This window comes from Rissa tridactyla, chromosome 7, assembly GCF_028500815.1.
Source record: "Rissa tridactyla isolate bRisTri1 chromosome 7, bRisTri1.patW.cur.20221130, whole genome shotgun sequence".
Classification (NCBI taxonomy): Eukaryota; Metazoa; Chordata; class Aves; order Charadriiformes; family Laridae; genus Rissa; species Rissa tridactyla.
Window position 1 is genome coordinate 53,181,370 of NC_071472.1, and position 26,018 is coordinate 53,207,387.

General features: G+C 48.2%; 2 protein-coding genes across 8 annotated transcripts; one reads left to right on the top strand and one right to left on the bottom strand.

The window, feature by feature from the left end:
* Positions 1–115: 115 nt before the first annotated feature.
* Positions 116–23,836, top strand: SLC46A1 (solute carrier family 46 member 1). 7 transcript variants are annotated; one of them, XM_054208543.1, is made up of 11 exons: positions 1,440–1,483; positions 5,308–5,453; positions 5,555–5,834; positions 9,509–11,574; positions 11,698–11,763; positions 12,663–12,778; positions 16,200–16,366; positions 18,017–18,869; positions 19,251–19,334; positions 20,333–20,489; positions 21,028–23,836. In XM_054208543.1, the coding sequence occupies exons 7-11, from the start codon at positions 16,349–16,351 to the stop codon at positions 21,101–21,103; spliced, it is 1,188 nt and encodes a 395-aa protein (XP_054064518.1). In that variant the 5' UTR covers positions 1,440–1,483; positions 5,308–5,453; positions 5,555–5,834; positions 9,509–11,574; positions 11,698–11,763; positions 12,663–12,778; positions 16,200–16,348; the 3' UTR covers positions 21,104–23,836. The 7 variants fall into 7 exon arrangements, with proteins under 7 accessions (XP_054064516.1, XP_054064518.1, XP_054064520.1 ...); XM_054208545.1 differs by lacking the exon at positions 12,663–12,778 and having other exon boundaries at positions 9,509–10,646; positions 11,469–11,574; XM_054208541.1 differs by lacking the exons at positions 1,440–1,483; positions 12,663–12,778 and adding an exon at positions 116–167.
* Positions 1,548–16,265, bottom strand: SLC13A2 (solute carrier family 13 member 2). The gene is made up of 12 exons (XM_054208557.1): positions 14,490–16,265; positions 11,199–11,327; positions 10,414–10,550; positions 9,047–9,288; positions 7,902–8,082; positions 7,525–7,647; positions 6,376–6,597; positions 6,182–6,273; positions 5,473–5,594; positions 3,527–3,688; positions 2,421–2,558; positions 1,548–1,679 (listed from the first exon to the last, which is right to left on the bottom strand). The coding sequence occupies exons 1-12, from the start codon at positions 14,589–14,591 to the stop codon at positions 1,548–1,550; spliced, it is 1,782 nt and encodes a 593-aa protein (XP_054064532.1). The 5' UTR covers positions 14,592–16,265.
* Positions 23,837–26,018: the final 2,182 nt, after the last annotated feature.

Consider the following 26,018-nt stretch of genomic DNA (forward strand, 5'->3'; position numbering starts at 1 on the left):
CAAGTCAAAACACTGAAGGGTTAATAGCAGGCTGTTCTTTCTGGGACGGTGATTTTGCAGAGCAGCTGTGCTTGTCAGGCCGGTGAAGGTGTCAGTGCAAAGGGAGTCCGTGGTCAGCAGATACCAGAGTTGTCTTGGCAGTCGGAACTGGAAAGAAGCTACTGCAGGTCAGTGAATTCTAACATTTTATAAATCAAATGTAGGCGGCGCTTTGTCCTCGTCTCCTAATAATTAGGACAGAGATAGTGAGAAGAAAGATTTCGAAAAGCTTACGTACTACTCTAGAGTGCAATTCACTCCTGTTCACACTCATTCAACCGTGATGGTTCAGGTGGGATTTCAGAAATGCGATACACGCTGTGCACGGCTTCGGCAAGAACGGAACAAAGCATTTGGTGCAAAGTTCAGGGACAGGGATTGTATCATTTATGGTACCAAGTGCTTGATTTAGTAAAGTGTCTTTGGATATTCCAGTTTGGTCGTTAGGAGCCTACGTGCTACTGGAAGTCCATTCCAGCGGAATAGGGATTAAACAGTTAATTGTATTAGGGGCCTTTGGAAAGGAAGGTCTTGGTTTTGAGAGTCCAAGAAAATGAGACTAATAGTAATAAAGTAATTAATACTTTACCGATAAGAGAAAATCTATTATGTTAACTTCTCTGATTATTTCAAGATACCTTAAGGAACCACACAGACAAGCAGTTGACATGTGGAAGACAGAACGAGAAGCGGTGATATATAGTAGGAAAAATCTCCATAACACGGGGGATACAGAAAAAAAACACCTTTAATTCAATCATATATATTTTAGGACGCAGGGATTCTCCCCTTCTCAAGAGAATATTGCCATTCTTGTCACAACCTTGGAGGCTGTAATCTTCCATAAATAACAACGGGACAAATATTCTAGGGAAAAATGATCTTTCATGTTCATAACAAGGGGACTGCAAATAAATACGTTTCCAAGTAATAGAACGGGCTGGCAGTATGTGATTTGCCTGTAATCATACAGCAGGCACCTTGCTGTGAATGCCCATAGAGTATATAACGATCGCGTACATTTTGAACACGTACGCGGAGGCCTGCATACTCTTATACGGGTAGATATTCCTATTACTTGTGTGACAATACACAGTTAGATGCATGAAATGAGGAACGCAGAGTCCTTCCCTTTCTATTCACACCCCTCTCTTCTTTCTCACTGCACGTTTCAGACTTTACAGGCGGAGCTGGAAAAGCGATGTGGCTAATACTCGGGGGAAATCTACCCCTGCTGAGACAGCAAAACTAAAGATCCCTGGAAGAGTTGAAAAGCCAAAGGTTACCTCGTCTTACTGCCGGGGTAACGAAATTGCCTGCTGAGCCGCGCTGTTAGGCAATTTTATTGCTGTTATCAACGGAATGATTTTGCTTGTAGGTGGCTTGTCCTTTTCCACGAAAACAGGCCTGTCTCTTACCCGCTGCCTCGGCAAAACTGGTGTAGGTGATAGTCTTGCTCTCATTGCAGTTCTAACAGAAATTGTTGTGGGTTCCTCTGCCTCCCCGTGTTACGGGCAGGTACCTGACCTGTTTGCCCAAGATGGGAAAGTTTCCAGTTGGAACAAAGATGAGGCCCAGGTGTTGATGGCTAGAGTTATCGTCAGAACTCCAAGGATGTTGAGTATGAACCCAGCTTTGGCCTAGAATTATAAAAGAGAAGGGTTATTAGTTGAACTGAGTACTCTTTTTTTCCTTTCCCGCTGATTAGGACTGTTCGTATGGTTAGATTTTCTCTTTGGCCTTTTTTCACAGCTCCAGCAGAACTCCATGAAATTACATTTACGCTGATTTTCTTCACAAATGTAATTTGTATTAGGGGAAAATGAGTTGCCACGGGATAAAACTCTTAAACCATAAGTCCTGAAAGCCTTTTAATCCACTTGGGTAGGACTTTCACTTCTGCCCCAGCATCTGTCTCTAATGTTACTTTGAATTTCTTCTTGGATCAATTATAAATTAGAGAAGTTATTGAGACGTGGCACCCTTGTACATCTTCCCTGAACATATTGAGAAAGGGCACCAGGGCAGCCTAGTGAGATGTGCGCGGCTTTCCCCTAGTCCCTGCAGAAGGACCGCCCAGATGATAGTCCTCTTGGACATCCCTGTGATCTACATTCGGGCTTTTGGATCAGTCAGACATTCCCATTTCTCACTGACAGCAAGCTCGTGCTGGAACATCTTCAGGAGACCTTGGGTGTTTTCCAAAAGCTCAATGGCATTTTTTTAAGGCTCTTTATTAATTCACACGTGTCTGTTGTTCTTTCCATTTGACTTTAGCTGAGCACAGTGAGTTTTCTGACGCTCTTTCAAGAACCAATATTAGAAAAAGGAAAGGTCGAAACTAGCGGTGGAAATTCTGAAAAGAATGTGCTTTTGCTCACCATATCGATAACCCTGAGCTGTCCATACGAGAAGACAATGGCGTTGGGAGGAGTGGCCACTGGGAGCATGAACGCCAACGATGCAGAAAGCGTACAGGGCAGCATGACATAGAGGGGATTGAGGCAGATCGCTTCAGCCTGTACGAGAAGGGAGAGGAAAGGTGATGGTTTCGATATAGAGAAATGCACAGAAATCTTTCGGCAGAAGGCTGGTCGTATTTGCCCACGTCAGAAACCTCGTTCTTTCACAAACACTGCAGCCACTCTTGTTTTGGTTCTGCTTTAGAAACTTCCAGCCAATGCTTTTACGCAGCAAATGCAGCGATTGATTTTGTGGTCAGTGCTTTGTGTTCCTGATTGTGGAATCTGATCACCGCCGCCATATGAATTAGTAATAATGGTGGTATTCAACTCTAAAACCAGGAAAAAAAATGTAGAGTGGCTTCAAACTGGTTAAGAACAAAATTAAATTATCATGGGAAACGGGGCAGCCCAAACGGTGAAGGTGAGCGGATCAGTTTAGGGGTGAGCTGAAGCCTGTGCAAGAAGGTTTTGGTGGAGCTTATTCCAGTTTCTGTCTGGAACCAGCTTTTCACACTGCAGAACTACGTCTACCCCAGCAACAGGGATCTCCTGCGGAAATGCAAAAGTCCAAATTAGGTCATGGAGCTCGACTAATGCTATCGCCTTCCGAGACTTCTGGAAGGCGAGTGGTCGGAGTGAAATACGGTAATGGAATGTTGCAGGGAAGCAAATGCTGCTGCTGTTGCGGTCTCTGTGCAGAACAAATAGGAAAAAACAAGTACAGCTGGCAGTGACCTCACGAGGTTGTTTAGGCCAGAAGGCGACGTCTAATATGCCAATGAATTTAATCCCTTTACTTTTCACCGGCAATGATTTTAGGAAGGTTGAACTAGGCACAGCGTGTGTGGATATATATGCACGCACGTACATCTATGTATATTTTAAGTCTTGTATTCCTGAGCTGATGGATGAACCAGTGCTTGGCTACGTCGGCCAGTTTGTTTTTGTAATTGAGCAGATTTATGCTCGGAGAAGAGTTGAAAGCTGTTCTTATAAGAGTATTTTGAAACGCTGGGACTTACCATTGAAGCCAGAATAGGGAGAAAGAGGGTGGTGGTGGCCACGTTGCTGGTGCACTCCGTGAACGTGGCGATGAGGAGGCACAGCAGGAGAGCGATAGCTGGGTGAGGGATTTGCTGCAGAGGAGTCAGTTTGGTACCTAACCACGCAGACAGACCAGATTCCTGCAACAGAGGAAAGAGGTCTGTCGAGACAGTAGGCTGGAGGAAAAATAGTCACATCCCAGCCCAATTACGTTTCTCATCCCAGTTCTACCTTCCCTTCTTACAGGAGTTCTCATACAAACCGCTTTCTGTAGAAAAACATGTAAGAGGCGATGCTCACAGACAGGATAATTCAGGAAGTTAAATAAAAATAAACGTGCCTTCCCTTCCAAAGAATTTGAAAGAAGAAGATACTGCAGTATCTTGTAGAAAGAAGATGATTTACAGTACGTTATTGATAGCAAATAATTATTTCTCTGTTCAGGCCATTAGCTGAACAGAGCTAATGAATCTAAACTTTCTTTTGAATCTAAACTTTCTTTTGAATCTAAACAAAAAATCTTCCTAAAACGCTTTCCTATATCCTGGCAGATATTCTTGCGATTTAAGGTAACTTCATCCCATTGTCTGAGATCTTGATCAACTCTCTGGAGGTTTTTGTACCTTTCAACCTTCTCAGTCACTGAAAAATACCATCATCTTCCCTGTCGTTCTGGGCTCCAGTTTGGGCATCATTATTATTCAGCTGTTCTCCTCAAGAGAACATATCCAAACTGTGCCTGTCCTGCTGCTTCATGCATTATGGCCTAGCCTGCTTACTGGTTTTGCAACCCACGTTGCAAGAGTGTACTGTCTTCCTTTCTTGCAGCAGCCTGTATGTATTTGATGACTTATTCTAGAATAAATTAATGTAATTTCTTGAACCTTTCCTCTGCCAAACATGCTTCCCAGAGATACGATCGTTCTTACTACCTTCCTCTAAACCTTCTTCGTACAGCCCCCGTGTTGTTGAAGACCGATATCCAAGACTGAATACGTCACTGTTCCTGAGGACTTGCCAGTCCTGAGTGGAAGGAGTATATTTTACATGTCTTCTGTATGATGGCTCTACCTGTAGTTCCCAGTTGTTTGCTTTTTCCTTGGTAGCAATGTATAAACGTCGACTAGAATAAGGTGTATAAGCAGCTTTAAAACTTATCCAGTCATTTCCACTTCCTGCAGTTGCAATACTTGGTTATTTCTTCCTATTTCCTATATTGAGTTGCTTCCTTGTTTTCTAGAAACCCTTTTACAGGTCTTTGTGATCTTTGAGTTCTGAACTAGTATTTCCAGGCACTTGAAGCCTTTTCCAATTTATTTTTTGTTTTCATTGTCTACAGATTTAATAAATGTGTTGTCTGTTCCATCACCTTAGTCATTACCGAAAAATAATTTGTAGCACTGGGCTCCTGGCGGGTGCCTGCAGAAGCACATCAGTACATCCTTCAGTCTGACAGCCAGACATTTTTATCTGCTCCTGAAGGTTCTCTAGCCTGCTCTACATTTGTCTTCTAGTAGTTTAATTTAAATCGTATTTCCATAAGTAGTTCGTTTGAAACAGTTTGGACACCCATTCTGGGCACAATATCTCCGCATGCTTGTCACATGAATTAAGATTTTTTTTTTTTAATAGAACCTTTAATGTATTGGGGTAGTTTCTTAATAACGTGCTTTTCTAGAAACAGAGTTAATCATGCTGCCTTGATTGGTGGTACCGTCCCAGCTGCATAAGCAATGACAGAGATTTGTTCTAATGACAGGACCCCTCCTAAGGATGGTGGAGTCTGTCCTACTGCTGCGACCTGCGGAAAGGCGCGTTCGGTGCTCCCAGCGTGCCCTCTTGTGTTCTGGGAGAGCACGCCTGAAAAGCAAGATGGAAGACACCCCGGGAAGAGGCAAATACCAGGTAAGCAGAGGAATGTTACCTCACTGCCTTTGGCTAAGGCAAAGCCACCTCCCAGCAGAAACACAATGTTCCACGGCATTTTCTGGTGAACTATTTTCCAGTCCAAGAGAGCTGGAGGTGTTGGGATCTTTGACTTGCTGCCTGAAATCCAAAAAGATTTTGTAAGGCGTGTTACGCCCTCTGAAGAAAGGAGGACTCCTTGGTGGGAGGTGACTTTAGTCTGAACATCAGGAAACGCTTCTGTCAGCAAGATCAAGTAGACTGTGGAATTATCTCCTAAAGCAAATGATGGCAGCCTCATCAACAAAGATTTTAAAACTTGACTTGCAAAAACACTAATGAATGATCTGTAGCTGCTCCAAGAGACATAGTAGAATAAAGGTAAGAGTCAGTTCAAAGCATGGCAACATATCTGCAGAACTGTGTGTGTCTGTGTTAAGTCATGTAGTCTCTCCTGAAGATTCCAGCTTCAGAAGATTTTACGTATGTGTCTACTAGTGTCTGGGACCCTGCTAGGATAAGCGTTTCCTACTTAGTTAAATTAGAAGAAACAGAGAACTTTTATGGTTTATATGCCTTGCCTTGCCTACAGCATACAGCCGCAGCTGTGCAGGAAGAGCAGTTTGAAATCTGGCTTAATGTTTGAAATTTCCTTTGTAAATCTAAAACGTAAAACTTCCCGCGTGCCTGTTCCCACAGGTGATTTTTGATGCCTTCAGGAAACTTACCTGTTCGTTCTCTGTCACGGGTAGGAATGTCGGAAGGGATGATGAACAGCAAAACTGAAATGAAGATGGCAACTGTAGCATCAGTGACGTAGCTGCAAGAGATCAGTCAGATATTTAGTCTAGCCGCGTTCTCATTTCTATGAAATCTTGCCTACTTCATTTTCATTCTGAGCGAGGAGGAGAAGTGGTGGTACCTTGTATCATTTTTGTTGAAAAGAACCGTTGCCCAGCCTGGTATGAAACCGGGGTCTCTTGTAAACCAGAGCAATACCAGGAGTATGAAGAGGATCAAAACCGCTATTTCCGCAAACTTCATTGAGCCCAATTTCCTGCTCTCTTCCTTGATGGTGTCATAGGCCCGTTGCTCCTTAGCCTTTGCCGAGGCATCTCCAGCACAACCAAAATTCTTCTGAAAACTAGAAAAAAATGGAGAAGAAATATCAGAGAAATTTGCCAGAGACCCTCGCAGTTAAGAACCCAAATTTTATACTCACTCATATTGTCTTTTAGATAGATGTATTTATATATGCGTGTAGAAATTATATATATTATTATTATCGCAGCATCAGCAGCTGTAGGTGTTGGGTAGTAACTGCATTGTCCTGTGTGCTGCCAAGATGCTCAGAAAGAAGCTTCCTACCCCTAAAAGCTCGTTATCTAAAGATAAATGGGTGTGCTACCTGGACACACGGGGAAATAATGTCAATGTTAGTGTGATTGACAAGGTTATATGGTCACTAGGAAGTAAACAGTTGCCAGGCTTTTTAAAACTACAGAAAAGCAGACATTTTAAAACGGGAATTGGAAGACGAAAGTACCACGTCAGGTGTTACAGCGCTCTTTCCATTTAAAAAGAAAGGACGTTGGGGGTAATCCAAAAGGGATAGGCTAAGCGTTAAACAGGTAACGCAAGCTGGTTGTACGGGGTGACCAGCACCGGGAACTAGCGCAGTGCTCATCCTCCAGCTCTGCAGCAACGCTCGGCACAAAGGTATTTACCAGCTCGATGTAGAAATCGATTTCCTGATTTGAAGCGCAACAATCTTTCAGGACATGAAAGCAATGCTGCAGAACAGGTTACGTGCAGTTATAACGTCCTATTTTCAGCTACAGGGTATATTCGGCTGGGATTTGATCAGGTTCCTCGGAGGAAAAGTTGCGGTATTTTAACGGATACTGAGCGCGCTGTTGTGCCGGTCTCTGCTGTACGCGAGGAATTTGTCGCTTGCTGTCTGACTTTCAAGCATAGGCTCATCAATAATAATATTACTTGTGTTATACCACATAATGAGCACTTGCGCGGAGGCCCGTCAGCTCTGTCAGAGTGTGTAAAGGGAACTTACTTAAAGCCCAGGTACAGTATCTGCAGCCAAATCCACGTCAAAACCAGTAACACGATCATGGTGGGGAAGGCAAAGGAGAACCACGAGGCGAAGTTGATGATATTGCCGTTATCAGGAAAGAGCCTGTAAAATGTAGATGGCTGTTAGCGTCCAAGATTGTGCACCCTCTTCTGCGTGATGATCTTCATCATTGTGAAGATGAATCTTCGTTAATGATTCAGAAAAGAGGAGGTACTGCGAGGCCCACTAAGGAAGGAAGCTAACTTCCCAACAAAGTTACCAAACTCATATTTTCCTTCTCGGTGTTGGCTGGCAGTCAGCTGTAGCAGAATGATGGACTTTAGCGGGTACGTAATCCCGAACTCAACCAGACTTACTCATCAACTTGTCCTTGCAGTACCAGGTTTGGTGTGGTCCCAGTCAGAGTTGCAATCCCTCCAATACTGGCCGAGTAACAAATACAGAGAGACATTCCCTTGGAGAAATTCTTGTGCTTCTCCTCCAGCAGATTTTCATTTCTCTTTCTGTCTTCCTCGACTGTCAGGACGTGACTGTTACCTAGGTCCCAAGACAGGAACAAAAGAGTTACAGAAGGTAGAGCAGCTAGGAAAAGCTCTTGTGCCTGTGTAATTTGTTATTTCAAGGTGAGGACACAACGGACTCAAAGCTGAAGGAGCCAGATTTTCCTCATTTTAAGGCCGGCACTGTTAATGCTTTGATCTTCTGTCCGTTTTCACTGGTTGTCTTGATGCAGAGCGGTTTTTCAGAAGTTGAAATGCGTGATAAAGTCCAACCATACTGCTTGGTGGACGAGGGCAATGTCTGACCTGCACGTGGCGGGACAAGAGTTCAGGAGATACAACAGAGTCGGAGGAGTTGGACTGAAGGGAATTCCTTCTGTACCGGCACCTGGCTGCACCAGGTGAGATTTACATTCGGATTTACCAGGCATTTTGTGGTCAACTACTTTACAGTCCAAGAGAGCCGGAGGTGAGATTTACATTCTCACCCACTGAGATTTACATTCAGAAGCACTTGAGTTGTCTCAAAGATGGGAAGAGGGCAAGACAGCTGGTAAAGAGATTATTGTCGCATGATTGTATATCTTTGGATTAGAAAGACTGTTTTAATCCCTAACCTTCTGGCATGAAACAGGCCAGAAATCTTCCCTTGGGAATTCCCTATTATCTGATGAGTTCCACAGTAGGTAACAAGTGAACTAACAGAAATATATTGGGCAATATCAAGCCTACTATAAAGGCTTCAGCTAATGGGGAGTTTATACGTTTCGTTGTTTTATTGATTAGTTATCATCGCTTCGTATTTTCAGGCTATTTCTAACTTCAGCCAAGTCAGTGGCTCTTAACTGTGCTTTTCTCCGGTTCGCGGAAGAGCCTCGTAAATGCTGTTGGACACAGTCGGGACGCTTTACGTACGTTCTGCTTTTAGAATTTACTAGTGACTGTAATGACAGTGAAGAAGGCACCAGGTCATCCTCCATTATCCCAAAGAGAAAAACCACCCATAACCCACTCATCTTTTTCCTCCGTTTCTTCGGAGATACCTGATTTAGTTGGCTCTTCCTGCAGTTCAAAGGCTTTATTGATGTTCTCACATGCGTGACCGGCTGTGCTCGACTCCATTTCGGACTTGTGCAACTGTTCCAACACGGCTTGTGCTATCGGGACCATCATGGCAGTGGTGGCGGTGTTGCTGATCCACATGGACAGGAAGGCGGTCACGATCATGAAACCCATGAGAAGCCTGAAATGAAATGAAAAGGTTTCCAAGAGCCCCTTCAGAACTCAGGGCTGCGATGGCCCCCCCCGCCTCCCTCCCCCCCTTTTTGTTGTTGTTGTTGTTGTTGTTGTTGGAAAGCTTTGGTTACAAACGCTGGGTGTGGGGAAATGCTTAAGCAATTCCCACCTCGCACTTCCTCTCACCCTGTCACAGTAAGATTTAACATAAATTTTTCTTTTTGCAGTTTCAGCCAATTGTGCTTTTACATTCCTGACGCGAGGGAAGTGGGAGCCGGTACCTCGGAGCACAGAGTTTATCTGGTCAGTATCCTGCTTGTTCTGCATGCTTCCGAGGAGGACATATCATCTCAATAACCCATATTCACGCGTTTTCATATATTTTGCAGAGGAATTGCAAGCTGAATTTGATCCCAAATGGCAATCAGTTTAAGCCATAAGGTGGCTTGATCTCTCTCTTTTTTTTTTTTTTGTAATTTTATCCCACCTCTCTCATCTAAGATTCTCTTCCTACTCGTATAAAATTCTAATCCCTGTTTCGGTATTACTGTGTTATTTGTCTCAAAATTACTCTTTAGATGAGATGCAGATTATATATTAGATGAAAAGGGCTTTATCTCGTATGCATTTTTATTCTATTGCTTTGTAATTTCCTTCAGTATTCCCTCTCCTCATGATCTGAGACAAATTAAATAGGGGCCCTGTAGCCTCTGCGTAGCTTAAAGTTCTAGTCTGGCGAACATTTGTTGCTTTCAAAACACGCATCCCCATATTTTTTCTTCTCTTTGCAATCCGTATAACAGTTAGAGAGTAGATGTTTTCCATGTTTCAGCTGTAGTCTGTCCTGATTGTCTAAAGCTCTGCTTCTGGCTGAGCCTAGCAGCACCCTTGCCTTTTCCAAGTTGTCTCTCTTGCTGCTATTTCTCCGCCTGAAGCCATTTGGAATTCCAAAAAGAGTCCCCAGGCGTGTAACGCATCACAGGATCCCCGTGGGCAAGGTTTGCTCAGGCACTAACTCACTTGGGCTGTAGAAAAGCATTTGTAGGACGTGATTTACAGGTTCACACAGGAGAGACAGGAATTAATGCCATAAAGTCCTTCATCCCACCGCGTTTTCACGACTGTTACTCACAGGGCTGGTCTGACACCAGTGATAAGCAAGACCCGCAGAGCAACGCGCTTGTGTAGCTCCCAGCTCTCAATAGCAATGGCCATCAGCAGTCCCCCGATAAAAAGCATGTTGGTGTCCTTCAGGTACTCCCGGCAGACCTGGAACATGGAATACAGGAGAGAAAATGGTGACAAGAAACCCAGGGAGAAGACGTTTTCTGAGGGAGGATCTTGTCCTGAAGACATTAGCCCGCAGTAACTATGCAATCCATTGAAGATGGGGAGGGATCTTGATCAGGGCCTACAGCAACAGGACGAGGGGGAACGGTTTGAAACTGAAAGAGGGGAGATTTAGATTAGATATTAGGAATAAACTCTTTAATCCGAGAGTGGTGAGCCCCTGGCCCAGGTTGCCCAGAGAAGCTGTGGCTGCCCCATCCCTGGAGGGGTTCAAGGCCGGGTTGGACGGGGCTTGGAGCAACCTGGGCTGGTGGGAGGTGTCCCTGCCCAGGGCAGGGGCGTGGAACGAGATGATCTTTACGGTCCCTTCCAACCCAAACCATTCTATGAATTCTATGACCTAAACAGTGATTTGCTTTGATTTCAGATTAGCAGCTCCACCCAGAGTTCACTCTAGGGTCATGCAAGTTCTGTTCCACGGAGAGAACAGACGATTCCCTGTGTAACAATAGCGCAATTTTCTCCTCTTTGCACCACACTCTAGAAATCACCCTGGAAATAATCCCAGAATAACAGAGGCTGACCGATAAATACATAGGCAAAGGTGCATAGAGCAAGATCTCTTACTGTGGTTGAATCCATGATATTCATGAGTGGGAAGAGCAGGACAGGAAAGAGAGCTGTGACCGCCAACGGCAGGGCTTCCGTGCACCAGAACAATGCCATCACGATGATAACGTAACCACATTGGGCCTCCTGGCAGAGGAAGAGTACACGCAGTCAGAACAGACCGTACATCTCACGTAGGCTTTGGGAAGGCAACAGCCCATAATTACATTCATTGCCTGGTAAAGGGATTTGAGAAAAGGCTATTTTCTGTCTCTCTCTCCCGTCTAGCCTCCTACCTGCCCAGATCCTAATCAACCCACAAACTGTTCAACAACCTTGTCAGAACTGTGAGGAAAAGATTGGGGCCTGCAGTGGGGACAAACAAGAAACTTCGGTAAAGAAACAAATTGATGACTTTGAACCCTTCGTGATAAGGGAGGGGCTGTCTCTGCACACGCCTCTCGATTTTGCTGATGGTGGCATTTTCTTTTTATATATTTCTGTCTTTGAGTTGCAGAAGTTGTTCCTGGTCCAGTCGAGGTTTTCCCACCTTTTTCTCTGCATGGTTCAGGACATGGCCCAGGTGAGCCCCAGCTAATTTCACCAGCCTGGATTCCTTGTACTGTAAATACTTTTGTCTAGTTTTCGTTGGATTTTTAGCTTACTACAGACTTGGAAAGGCTCACTGACAAACTGGTCACAGCTTCTGCTGACTTTGACTTGTTTCTTTGAGGAAAGTCTGATTCCCTATTTCATGGACTCTTCTTCTGAGAGTACGCTGATTTAGTTCCGCTTTGGACAACCGCTCCAAGTTTTATGTAAATATATTTAACTCAGTCCCATACACTAAATAGGTTCAAAATAACACGTCACAACAGATTTTCATATGGCTGGGCTGATGAAGAAGGCAAGGAAATGTAACGTTGCAGGTTACAGTGCCCTCCTCGTTTTGGAACTGGTACGAGAATGGGCGCATTCAAATCCAAAGGAAGGAAGAGGTGGTTGTGTGGCCTTGGATCAAGGATGTCCACTAAAACGTACTGGACAGTATGAATGAAAATGTAGTGATGTTTATCGAGGAAACAATGAAGAGATGGGAATTGTAATGGCTGGATTGCAGAGGATTAAATCAAGGAGCTGGAATAGTGGCTGGGGACGTCACACTTGTGATGCTTCTGACCACGGTCAGGACTTGTGACCATGGCATGGAAGTTACAGAGCTGGCGAAGGGAAGGGATGAACAGGGGAGCTGAGCAGCCTGGCGGGAAAGAAAAGGAAGAAGATAGCAATCTGGGTGGTAAATTACCAAGGCAGCAGGGTTGGAGAAGTAAAGCTGAAAGAGATTCCAGAAGAGGTTAAAAGATGCCTTTTTGAGCTTATTTTTTGAATGTGAGCAGTAAGAACCTTAATTATACATCCCACCAAGCTCTGAAAGCAATTTTCTATTTTGACGATGATTTTTCTCCTGTTTTTGTTATCAAGAGACGCCAACGGGTGCCTTTTGAGAGACCCCAGCGGGGCTTTGGAACACGTATCACAGGCACAGTGCCATTCTCTTCCAGCCTCGCAGTAAAAGCCGGAATAAGGCCTTTCGCAAGGTCAGTTGTCCTGTAGGGACATTCCTCTGTCTTTAGACAAAATCTTTAGCATTGTTTGCTCTCATTTGTAATAGTTTAGTGTCCAGAGCTATGTCATTATAGGGCAGGTTAATAGCTCAACGGCATTGAAAAATGTGAAATTCCATCCGGTAAGTTGTCTGCTTCCGACTCTCCCTGCGGAGGTACCAGCTTTTCCTGCTTAGCAGTGCCGCCATGCACAATTCCAAGGCAAGGAACCTTCTTACAGGTTGCAAAGGGAAAAGTCCAGGACATTTTTAGATTTTTGCGTTGTAGCCGACTACACAGAAACCAGAGGAACTGAACCAAGGCTGCCAGATCATTCCACAGGCGATACCACGGGCTTATTGTATGGTCCCAATGACTCCAGCGCGTGGGTTTGAACTCGTGGCCTCAGGACAAAAGAAAAAAAAAAAAAATTCTCTCTCTTTCTGGCTACTTATAACTTTTCTGATCAAGATCTCTTAACTTCAGTAACTCTTTTGCCTCTGGAAAGTTAACTGGCAAAAAAAGTACTTTTTCTGTTTTTCTTCTTAGTAAGCTTTTAAGTGTTACAGCTATTTTATTTGCATAGCAAAGGACTAGGAGGACACGCCTGATCAGTTAGCACATTTCACCTCAAGTTCAGTGCCACTCTGTCATTTTTGCCTTCAATCCTCTGGTCAAAGCTCCCGAAGCCTCTGATAACGCTCAGAAAAAGAGCTGTGAGGAAGAAGGAGCTGCAAAAAAGAGCTGGCGGAGGGAAGAACGAAGCTTGGGGAAGGAGAGCAGGAACTGGGAGTCGGTGGGATGAGGAGACAGGCAGGCAGAGACCAGAGGAAAGAGGTAGGACTTGATGTGCAAGGAGCGGTGACAGGAGATTGGGATTAGCTATTTCATGATGCTGGGACTGTAACGAGAGACCTGAAGAGCAGAGATTAGATCTCTCTGCATGAAGAGATTTGGGAGTGGGAGAAATAAGCCCGAGTGAAGAAGCAGCAGAAGGCTGGCGCCCTGCCTGCTCACGGGGCTCTATTGAAATCATCGACGTCTCGGAAATACCTTCTACGGGGTTTTTTGTAGTTAGCTTTTTTTCTGAAGGAATCTTAAGCAAAGCGTCTTCCAAAACTTGACATTTTGAATTTTAAATCGTTGTTTGGAAAGATTCTTACAGAAATACGCTTTAAAAAAAAAAAAAAAAAAAAAGAGTGAAATACATATTATTTTGTCCTTAAGTATCAGAATGCCTTGTCCATCTGACCAAGAAAAATGCCTCTTCTATCTTGCAACGGCAACAAGGAAAAAAGTTAAAAGAGGATGTGGACCGGATACTTTTAGAAATTCAGAAGGGGGGGTTAAAATTGAGCCTTAGATTGTAACTTAGGTTCACACACAGGAGCTTCAGCATAGAAAGTCCTTTGCTAAATCAGTTAGAGGCAAAGCAGAAGTTACAAAATGGCATGTCACCGAGCATTCTTCTGCAATATGCAATCACAGATGTGGCTGTTCATCCATCTGTGTCCCACTGCTTTTCTATTCCCTCGCTATCGCTAGTCAAAGGGGTCTGCTCAGGGAAAAACCCCAAGCTCTTCAAGCAATAAAGGAAAGCAGTGCCTCCGAGAGAGAATCTGCCTGTTCTCTTCCGCTCTGTCACTTAAAAGGGACCACTCCGAGGAGAGATTTGGCTCTCAAATTCGATTCAAAGAGTTCTTACCTTGGTAGGGATGGCCAGGGGCAGAGGAAGGAACAGAATGGGTACGAGCACGATGATCAGGTATTTCCTGAAGGCCAGTGTCATCTGGAGGAAGCCAGCCATGGTGCTGGAGCTAGCCCAGTGCTGAAAGGCCCTGGCCCGGCCGCTGGCGGCTATATAAACCCTCGGGGAATATTAACCATTGACCTCAGGAGACTGGGTGTTGTTTTTGGAACTGTAATCGGAGAAAGAAGGAAGAGAACAAAGAAGGGAGGGGACAGCAAAAGAGTGTCAGACCAGGAACTTTCTTAAGACAATCTTCCTGATAACTGGTAAATCCAGGAGAGAATTAACTCCTTGGGGACCAAGTAGGCTTGTTAAAAGCATCCTGAAATGACCTACACTTTAAAAAACACCTATACTTTATTCTTTAATAACGCCTTCTTTGGATGATTGTTGAAAAGTGTTTTAAAAATATGTAGCGTACCGAAAAACGCCGTCTGCATCTGCAACGCTCAAATACAGCGATTAGAAACACCTACACGAAGCGTTACACAAACGCCACTGCGTTTGCTGAGGAAATCTCTGGGTGGCAAAATCCGCTAGAGCAGAGCTCCTGTCGCCAGGTGCCGCATCGAGTCCCCACGCAGGAAGGGATTTACTGTCCTCCCCAGCCGAGAGCAGGGACACCCGTCTTCCTGCGGTCCGAGGGCGACCCTCACGACAATCCCGTTTTCTCCTACTCAAAGAGCAGTGGGGGGGAATGTTTGGGGCTGGTGAGGACTCAGTTCCTGCCCCGTGGCAGTGTGTTATGAGAAAGGCGCAGGGCCAAAGAGGGAACCCGGTGACTCTCTCTGCCGCAGCCTGTTCCATCTCGGCGCGTTGGGAAAGACTTGGCCGCGCCGCGTCACTCTGCAGACATCGGGCTGTTTATTTTTTTCACCGTTCCGATCTTGCAGGATGTATTGGAAAAAAAAAGGAAAAAAAAAAATAAATTGGGAAATTACCCACTGGGGAAATTACCTACTGGGAAATCACCAGCAATTCTTGTCCCAGTTGCAAGAAACTTACAAAATGCAAGGAGCCGATTACTTGGTTCTGTAAGTACGGCAGAAGGGAATGCAAGTTTTCAATTCCAAAGGGAGTGTCTTGTTAATGTCTTTGATGCCTTTATTTAGCAGATGATGCAAGCGCACGCTTCAGATAATGGTGATAACGTTTCCATTTTATTGGTATAAATTGTCACAGCGCAGTTTGTAGCTTCCTCGAGCAGAGAGAGAGAAGCACAGACATCAGGTCATCTGATGTCAGCCCCACAAAGAGCTTCTGCTGTTTCTCTCTCTCATCCCTTTTCTGCTGGGGCTTGTTTTCTTTCGATAACGTGCTTATGAGTGAAAAAGAGCGGGGTTTCAGTTGTCAGAGGTGCAAACTCACAGCTCTCTTGCAAGCATGTTGCTCACAAGAAACAGCTTCACGGTAAATAACTGCCAGTCCTGAGCTTTAGCATTTCACCTTTGGTACAAAAAAAATGAGAAAGAGCTTTCATATTAGTTATATTCCCCCCCCCCCCCCTCCCAATTTTGCATCCACTTAATGTTGAATTAGCGTCTGAAAAGGTGCAGCGACAAAATCAGCCAATGACGAAGTAATTTGTCTGTTTTCTACTCCCACGTCGTGAGGTTGCAGTCAAAATCTAAAAGGAAACCTCTGGTTTTCGCCCCTCTGGAACAGGAAGGTTGGCCTCCAGCCGCAGCCTCGCACGACGGGGCGTGAGAAACAACGCAGAAGGGCCTCAGCTAAGGCACGGTGCCTGTTCTTGGGAAGCAGCCCGTCCACGGGGATCGCTTCCACTGCTACGCGAGTCCTGCCGCTTTTCGAGGATGCCATCAATGAGCTCGGTGAGCGCCACACTGCGAAACAAACGGGTTACGTCTCCGGGGGGGAATTTGTTAGAGCTGCGCCTGTAGCCCGTTAACACCCCCTCAGTGGTGTCAAAGGAGCGATGCCGATTTACATTGATTTGGAACTACTCCAGTTTTATATAAACGGGTTAATCTAATACTCTGAATTGTGTTCTTTGAATTTAAAGAACAACTTGGTCTTGACTTACTGATCCGCTCTTCAAGGCGGACCGAACCTAACAGCACAGCCAAAACCTCTTGTGTGTTACAGTTTATAAGGGTTTTTTTTGTCCTTTAGAAGCAAAAGCACTTTCTGATGTGCTGTGAATTAATAGAAGTGATTACACACTGCTAGCTACCACGTTTCTCAGATTCCTGGTGCATTTAAAATGTTGGTTATAACTTTTCCTTTGTTTGGAGGTAAGATAAAAAGCAGGGTTTAAGTTTAAATTTCTTTGTCCATCAGTAAATGGACCTGTTGGACTAGATGATCTCCAGAGGTCCCTTCCAACCCCTACTATTCCACGATTCTGTGTGATTCTGTGATTCTGTTGGAGCGGGGCCAGAGGAGGCCCCGGAGATGCTGGGAGGGCTGGAGCCCCTCTGCTGGGAGGACGGGCTGAGAGAGCTGGGGGAGTTCAGCCTGGAGAAGAGAAGGCTCCGGGGAGACCTTCCAGCCCCTAAAGGGTCTCCAGGAAAGCTGGGGAGAGACTCTGGAGCAGGGAGGGGAGCCATGGGACGAGGGGGAAGGGTTTTAAATTGAAAGAGGGGAGGTTTAGGTGAGACATTAGGAAGAAATACTTTGCTGTGAGGGTGCTGAGCCCCTGGCCCAGGTTGCCCAGAGAAGCTGTGGCTGCCCCATCCCTGGAGGGGTTCAAGGCCAGGTTGGACGGGGCTTGGAGCAACCTGGGCTGGTGGGAGGTGTCCCTGCCCAGGACAGGGGGTGGCACTGGGTGGGCTTTAACGTCCCTTCCAACCCGAACCATTCTGTGACCCTATGAAATGACACTAAACGGGGCTGAAAGCCACCTATTCAGCAGGGACCCAAGCGCCGCCGCCGCCGCTCGGAAGGCGACGCGGGCACGGAGCCGAGCCCTATCCCGGTTTACCGGAGGGATGCGCGACAACCAGGGACAAACACCCCCCCCCCCCCCCCCTCGCCCCGGTTCCCCCCCGTGCTGCCGCCGCCTCCCGGGGCGGGGCGGGGCCGGCGGGCGAGGGCAGCCCGTCCCGGGCGGAGCGCTGGGCTCCTCCGCCCCCCGCCGCCGCCGCCGCCATGGCCGCCCCGCCGCCGCCGCAGCCCCCCGCCGCCGCCCCGCCGCCGCCCCCCGCCCGTCGGTGCCCCTCGCTGCCCGCCGTCGAGCCGCTCCTCTTCCTGGCCACCTTATCCCTCGGGCTGCAGGGCCCGCTGGCCACCCAGTACCTCTGGGACCGGCTGGGGGCCGAGCGTGGCTACAGCGGCCCCAACGCCAGTAGCCCCGCCGGCTGCGGGAACGGCAGCGCCGCCGCCGAGCCCCTGCGGCAGGTCGGGGATGGGGGATGGCGGGGGGTGGGGGGGGGGGGGGGGGGGAACGGGGGTGCTGCCGCCTCCCGGGGCCGTGTTGGGTGCCGCCGGCCCCGGGGCCTCAGCGCCTGTTTGTCTTGCAGGAGGTGGAAGCGCTGGTGTCCCACTGGAACCTCTGTATCAACCTGGGAGGCTTCTTCGTTGGGCTCTTCTCCGTGACGCTCTTCGGGCCATGGAGCGACAGCGTGGGCCGCCGGCCGGCACTCGTCCTGCCGGCGGTGGGTATGGCCGTGCAAGCGGCCGTCTATCTGCTCGTCATGTACCTGCAGCTGCACGTCGCCTACTTTCTCCTTGGCCGCCTCTTGAGTGGCCTCCTGGGAGACTACAACCTCATCCTGGCCAGCTGCTTCGCCTACGTGGCCGACATCAGCGACAAACAGGCACGGACGTTTCGCGTCGCCATCCTGGAGGCATGCCTCGGGGTGGCGGGCATGCTGGCCAGCATCGGCGGTGGCCAGTGGCGCAAGGCACAGGGGTACATCAACCCCTTTTGGCTGGTGCTTGCCGCCAGCCTTGCTGCCGCTCTCTACGCCGCCTTCTGTCTCCAAGAATCGGTGAAGCAGCAGAAACCAGCCAAGCTGTTGACGCTCAGTCATTACAAGGCCGTCTACAGGTTGTACACGGCCCCGGAACGCTTGAGCTCCAGGCGGAAGCTCGCCCTTTACTCCTTGGCTTTCTTTCTTCTTGTCACGGTCCATTTTGGGACCAAGGACCTCTTTGTTTTGTACGAGCTCGGCTCCCCTCTCTGCTGGGCCCCGGACCTCATCGGGTACGGCTCGGCCGCCAGTTACCTGGCTTATCTGGGCAGCCTGGGAGGGCTGCGGCTGCTGCAGCTCTGCCTTGAAGACACCTGGGTGGCAGAGATCGGGTTGATCTCCAATATTTCTGGACTGGTGGTGATTTCTCTTGCAACGACAACACCACTGATGTTTACAGGTGACGCCCGATTCTTAATTTCCCTGTATCCCAGGCTCTTGCCTTGGAGATGGCAGGGGAATGCAGGAAGGCTGGGTGCTTCTGGGAGTTCAAGCACGCGGAGGAAGTTCTGGCCCCGTGTCAGCCTGTGTACCGACAAAGCTGTGGCTTGCTAACAGCAAAGTTGGCCAAACACTGAAGTTGCAAGTGCAGCCACGTAGTTCCTAGAAGCTGCGTTACGCTGCAGATACAGACTAAAGCACATGGTGAGGGGCGGGAGGGTGAATTGGGTCTAAATATAGCAGGGAGAAACTGCCTGGAGTTGCAGATTCCTGGGATTGACTTTGGAGGCCGTTTATTCTTCAGCTGAGCTTTCCCTGACGTGCTGTATCTTGCTCACAGGTTACGGGATCCTGTTCCTTTCCATGGCAGCCACTCCAGTCATCAGAGCCAAGCTCTCCAAGCTGGTCAGCGAGACGGAACAGGGTAAGGTGTTAGCCGCTCCGCTTAAGCCAGGTCCCGAAACACCGTCTCATGGAACACTGAAACCAAACGGCTTTGGGAGGTTAGGACTTCCCTGGCTCCTTTGGACCCCCGTGCCCCTGCGCTCACCCTCAGGCTCAGGGTAACGTTTTTATTTTTTCGGAATAGTTGTCAGTTTTCGTCCGTTTAGACTTGCTACGTTTTCAAGCAAGATGAAAAGCGTCGGGTTCAAGCTCGGGCACCGTTCATTCATTCCTTTCTTTGTTTCCGAAACTTTTACAAGGAGCAAGGGTTAAAATGGATTATATAACGAGCAGAAAACAGAGATTTCCCTGACCGTGACTCTTGGAGGTAGATCAGTAACAGTGGGAAGAAACCCAGTGTTGTTAGAGGGTTGTATCATTGACCATGGGGAAAGATCATGGATAACCCATGGGAGGAGCACATTTGCCTTTCTTCCAGTAATTTGGTTGCGCGTGCTGTTAAACACCGCCTGGGAATGGCTCTGCAGGCGGAGGGGAGGAGGGAATCGAGGGGGGAGAGGTCGAAAGGCGGCTTTGCAGAATTCGTATTCCTCATATTAAGAATGACAGTGGCGCAGACTTGGTACCAGATTTATGATACTAAATCTATAAAGCGCAGCCTTCTGCTCAAACTTAATGTTTAACAGGCGATAAGATGTGCTCGGCAGTAAGCAGACCTAGATAGCCCCGTCTGAAGCGTTTATGGGCCAGCTGATGTGTAATATCCCTGGTCAGCTCTGGTGATACCGGTTCCGGGGATCAGTGAGCTGGTCCTGGCTGCGGAGACAGGTTTGGCCAGCGCGGCGTGCCTCACCTCTGCTCCCAGCCCTTGCTCGCCGCGCTTGACGATGCAGACACCCGATTTTCCCGATGGGAAGCGCAAACCCTTGGAAAGATTCGTAGCGTTCCACTGAAGTGATGTAAAGGTGTTTGCGGGCGGGGTTATCTCTCCATTAACCTCTGAAATGTCTTTTCCAGGTGCTCTCTTCGCTTCCGTTGCCTGTGTGGAAGGGCTGTGTTCGCTCGTGGCTACAGGAGTGTTCAACTCCCTCTACCCTGCCACCCTGCACTTCATGAGGGGGTTCCCATTTCTCTTCGGGGCCATAATTCTTCTCATTCCAGCGGCTATTATTGGGTAATTTACTTCAAATTTCTAAACTTTGCCATGGGACCCGTGAAGTGTAACATGAAAAATACTATTTACTCTACTTAGGAGGGAGGCTCGCGGTTTTTAAGGCATATTTGCAATTATGTTTATGTGCCCTGGTGAGCAGAGGTCCGTCTCTTCTGGTGTCTGAACCCTAACGATAAACCTCCAGCCCAAGTAAGGTAGTTGCTGAAATTCATGGTTCTCCAGTGTCTTACTCCACCCTTGGAGTGGAATCCAAAACCGGGCGTTGAATTTGCAAGTCCTCCTTTACCGAAGAGATGGAGCTCTCTTAACAGTCTCTCTTCCTGTTGTTTCTCTGCTAATTAAAGCAGAAGTGTCATGATGGAAGACAAAACCTGTGGTTAGTCCTGCGACAGACAGAGAGTGTGTTGGGATTTGCAGTAGAAGTGAAACAGCTCCTGGCAGGGCCATTTTCTTCCGTTCCCTTGAAACTTTAAAACTCCCTTCATTCGGCGACGTCCCAGCCTGCCTTCGTAGGCTCTGACTGCTCTTTCTTTTGTAGGTGGATAGAAATCTGGGACTCAAACCAGAACTACAGCCGCTTCTCAGAAGCTTCCCTGTCCCCTGCAGACGGCTGAGCAGCAACTTGGCGACAAGGAGTTGGCCAGCTGGGCAGAGTCCATCTGAAGACTGCTCTTTACTCTTGCCTGGAAGGATGCCTTGCTCGTCCTTGCTCATTTTTAAATGCCAAATAGTTGGAAACCAGGGCTCTGGCTGCCATTAGGAACTCGATTTGCAGATGCGAACGCCTCCTCGCCATTGCGTTGGCTCATCTGTCAGAGAAAACCCAAGAGACCCAAAAGCCAATCGAGAGCAAAAGCTGTTGTTGGCCATTTGCAGGGCTGGTTAGTGGTTTGGGGTTTGGTGGCGGGGGGGAAGGATCCGTGGCATGCTTTTAGTGGCGAGAGAGGGCTGAACCCTGGTTTAATTGCCAAACATCTTCCCCTCTGAGCACTGCAGGGTGCAGCAGATGCTGTTGGCAAAGCCTGCGGAGCAAGACTGAAGCTGAGGTACCCAACAGCGTGCTGCCGAGGAGAAAGGTCTGTCTTTTATCTGCCAATAAAAGTCATACAAACGTTGAATGCCAGACTGGGCTCCTGCGGAAATCCTTCTGATGAGCAGTAGTTTGGCACAGGAGTGCTATCGCCATCCTTAGTGACTAAACCGGCTCGAGCTTCGGGGGTTAGAGGTGTCCCAGGGGGAGGGTCTGACGCATGAAGTGCTTGTAGTGAGCAGTGCCAGCGGCGCGTCCTGCCCCCGGCCCAGGATTTCAAAGGTCCTTTGGAGAAGTAAGAGCTCGTGTAAGAATACTAAGGTGCAAGTCGGTGCCTTGATTGGCAGTTGCCCAAACTGATGAAGTTAAGGCTAAAATGGACAAAATTGGGCCTCCCTAACTGATGATCCCTACACTGTACGTTTGAGGCCCCAGCTGTGATAAGTGGTCCCTAGGGTGTCGTGTGTGCTTACGGCAGGGCCAGGAGCCGTCCTTCCTCATCAGTACCCAGCGCTGGTGGGACGGGCTGGTGTGGGGACAGGACTAGTGTCTTTGGAGATCAATTTTTTTTTTTTGTTGTTGTACGAGGCAGCATTTTGTGTCAGTGACTTCATTTCTGCTGCCCTTCTGGGAATATGATGATGCCAGCAAGCAAACCTCCATGCGCTGGGTATCCATAATTGTTCTTTTCAAAGCGTTAAGTGTATTGCCCCAATCCTGCTCTCTTCAGGCTGCCATGAACCAGCCGTTCTGCGTACACTGCATCGCACGCGCTGTTCAGCCGCGTGCAATAATGTCCTTAACTGCGGAATGGCTTAGCAGATAACATTACTTCCAGAACGAATAAAACCTCCATTCTCTTTTATGGTTCATAAAAGGATAGCTTTTCTCGTACAGCCGTTTATGTCATTTGTCCTCGCCTCGTTCTCTGCTCCTCTCCAGCATTTTCATGGCGCTTCTTTTATTGGAGACTCTGCAGTGAAGAAGCGGCAGCAGGAAATTATCGGCCCTGTGGGGAATGAGCGCGTGAGGGTCCTGAGTCAGGAAAAATGCAGGTTTGGGACTTAGAGTCATAGAATGATAGAACGTGTTGGGTGGGAAGGGACCTCTAAAGGCCATCTAATCCAACCCCCCCGCAGTGAGCAGGGACATCTTTAACCAGATCAGGTTGCTCAGAGGCTCATCAAGCCTGGCCTTGAATGTCTCCAGGGACGGGGCCTCCGCCACCTCTCTGGGCAACCTGGGCCAGTGTCTCACCACCCTCGGCGTACAGAACTTCTTCCTTGCCTTTTGGCAAGCAGCCAAAGCTTGGCAGTAGATGTTAAATGCTTATATACAGCATTGTTCATTAGGGGTTTCTGATAAAAGCAGGAGAATTGGGGAGCAGAGAAGCAGGAGGTGGAGCAGCAGGGAGGCTTTAAGAACTTGGTGCTACGCCCCTTGGTGTGTGTAGTTAGGCCAGTGGACGTAGGCAGGAGATACGTGTCTGACTGACGGGCTGAGCCCAGAATTAGCCTCCCTGAGGAACAGGGCATGCTGTGAGCCTTGCATCAGATCTTTGTCGCTGAACTGATTGTGAAGTCTTCTCTACCAGCAGACTCCATGGGCGCCAATGCTAGCGGCTGCTCAGCGTTGTGCGGTGAAGTGAGACTCGTGTCCTGGCTCTGCTTTCCCGGTCGTGTCAGTGTGCTTGCAAAGGAGAAATTCAATAGGCGCTATTATGCTCTATTAAAAATAATTAAAGTTTTTCTAGGCCGTCCACCAAGAACGACAGCTGTGAAGCAAATACATGATCCGTGCATCGTGGCTGTGGGCAGCAGGTAGAGGGTCCCTGGGGATGCAGGAGAGAAGCGTGTGACACAAACAGAAAAGAGGTGGGGATTTAGAGTATAAACCAGATTTATTAATAATATCTGATAGAACAACTTCAAACGCTTCCTGACATGACATAGCAATGGAATCAGGAAGGGCGAGAACAGAAGGATTCATCTCCTTGAGACCATCTGCTCCAACTGGAAGGGGCTGGGATGTTTTGTCAAGAGCAGGGCGAGTTCGTTAAGGTGAAGATAACTGACTGATGGGGAAATGGGAAGAGTCACGGTCTGGGCAGCTGGAGCATGAGGTGCGATCTCATTGCAGGTGAGACACCTAAGCTGTAGAGGACGAGTAAATCTCCTCTAGGTTGAATGGTGGATGGGGAGGTTAATTGCTAGACAGCTCCTGGAAAACAATACGCAATAGTCTTGCTGTGTGTTGTTGTAGGGAGAAAAATCCTGAGGACTGTTTGTGTGGGACTCCTTCAGTGGCCGTGGAGGCGCTGACGTTCAGTCAGTTACTCAAGACTTTTCCCCAAAGAAGCTCACAAGTGGCTTCCACCCTCTGGCAGACTCACCTTTGGGCTCATCTGCTGGCTGCCTCGTGTTTCCCGTGTTTAATCTGGAGATTAGAGAGATTCTATTTCTGATGAATGCTGGGCAGATACAGCTATTAACCTTTCACTGGAGAGCAAAGATGCCATTAACTGTGAGCTGATAAGAACTACCCATAAAGCTGTAATTAAGCACCTGAATTTAACTTTTTTTTTTCTCAAATGTTCATGGATCTAGGCCAAAAAGGAAATGCATTTGCGTTCTGGCCAGTTAAGGCAGCGGCGAGGCTTCGGGGAGAGCCAGGATGAGGACGAGGTGGCTGTGACCCCTCGTTACCTCCCGAAAGGGTTGAGTTCTCTTGGGCAGGGACAGGCAAAGGACCTTCCTTCTGCTGAAGTGGGGTGCATCAGGTCTCCAGGCCGTCAGGGCAGGCTGGTGTTCCCCGGGCATGGCTTGCTTTTCGTCCTGCACGTGCTCTGAACAAGGATGTCACTTTGCATCAGCCGCTTTGCTCTGCATCAAAAAAAAAAAAAAAAAAAAAAGCCAAGCTCAGGTAGGAGCTGCAATTTCTCGTCCTGATTGCAAAATGTTCAAGGCCAGGCTGGATGAGTCTTTGAGAAGCCTGGTCTAGTGGGAGGTGTCCCTGCCCAGGGCAGGGGGGGTGGAACTAGATGACCTTTAAGGTCCCTTCCAACGTGAACCATTCTGTGATTCTATGAAAATGGCATGTTGTTGAGAGCCTGCTCGCCCTCCAAGCGGGCGTGAGCTGTGGGACGAGGCTGGGAGTGTGGGCCCATGCCAACCTGATGAAGTTCAACAAGACCAAGTGCAAGGTCCTCCATCTGGGTGGGGCGATCCCAAGCACCGATATAGGCTGGGCAGTGACTGGCTTGAGAGCAGCCCTGAAGAAAAGGACTTGGGAGTGCTGGCAGATGAGAGGCTCAACATGAGCCATCAGTGTACTCGCAGCCCAGCCAGCCAATCGTATCCTGGGCTGCATCAGGAGAAGTGTGGGCAGCAGGGCGAGGGAGGTGATTCTCCCCCTGTACTCCACTCTCGTGAGACCCCACCTGGAGTACTGCGTCCAGTTCTGGAGCCCCTGCTACAAGAGAGATATGGACATGCTGGAACGTGTCCAGAGAAGGGTCACGAGGATGATCAGAGGGCTAGAGCACCTCTCCTGTGAGGACTGGAGAAGATAAGGCTCCGAGGAGACCTCATAGTGGCCTACCAGCATCTTAAGGGGGCCTACAAGAAAGCCGGGGAGGGACTTTTTAGGATGTCGGGTAATGGTAGGACTAGAGGGAATGGATTAAAACTAGAGATGGGTCGATTCAGACTGGACGTTAGGAAGAAGTTCTTCACCACGAGGGTGGTGAGACACTGGAACAGGTTGCCCAGAGAGGTGGTGGAAGCCCCATCCCTGGAAGTTTTCAAGGCCAGGCTGGACGGGGCTCTGAGCAACCTGATCTAGTGGGAGGTGTCCCTGCCCACGGCAGGGGAGTTGGAACTAGATGATCCTTAAGGTCCCTTCCAACCCTGACAATTCTATGATTCTATGAATTGAGGAGAACGTGTGTCAGGGTGCCCCTGGTTCCTCACCTGCAGGGTCAGCAGCAGGAGCTGAGGGTCCTGCTCGCACCAAGCAACCTCCGCCTGCCCTTTGCATCCACTTCGCTTCTTCCTGATATATCGGGGTGAGTAGCTGCAAAAAGACCCTGTTGGGTGTTGAGGAGAGGTCAGTAGAAAGAAACAAATGGTACTTGGGATTGCGTCCAGCCGAGAGGAGGGACAGCCCCCAGCCTGAGGAGCTTGGCCAGGGCTGTCGGTGGTGAGAGATGCCGTTTGAAGGAACGGGCCACAGATCTGCTCTGGAGCTCCAACAACAGAATAAATACAGCTAGTGTGGAATAACTCCACGAGTACAGTACAGCAATTAGTGTCTTCCGTATCTGCATGGATATATGTTTTCCAGAGTCACACTCCAGCCTCCTGTGCCCTGTAAGTATAAACCTGATAAAGTGGCAAAGCCAGGACATCAGGTGGAGGGAACGGCGGTGTTTTAAAAGCACTTTTCGCAGAGACCCTGCCGAAACTTTACATGATCCGAACGCAAACTTGAATCACCGG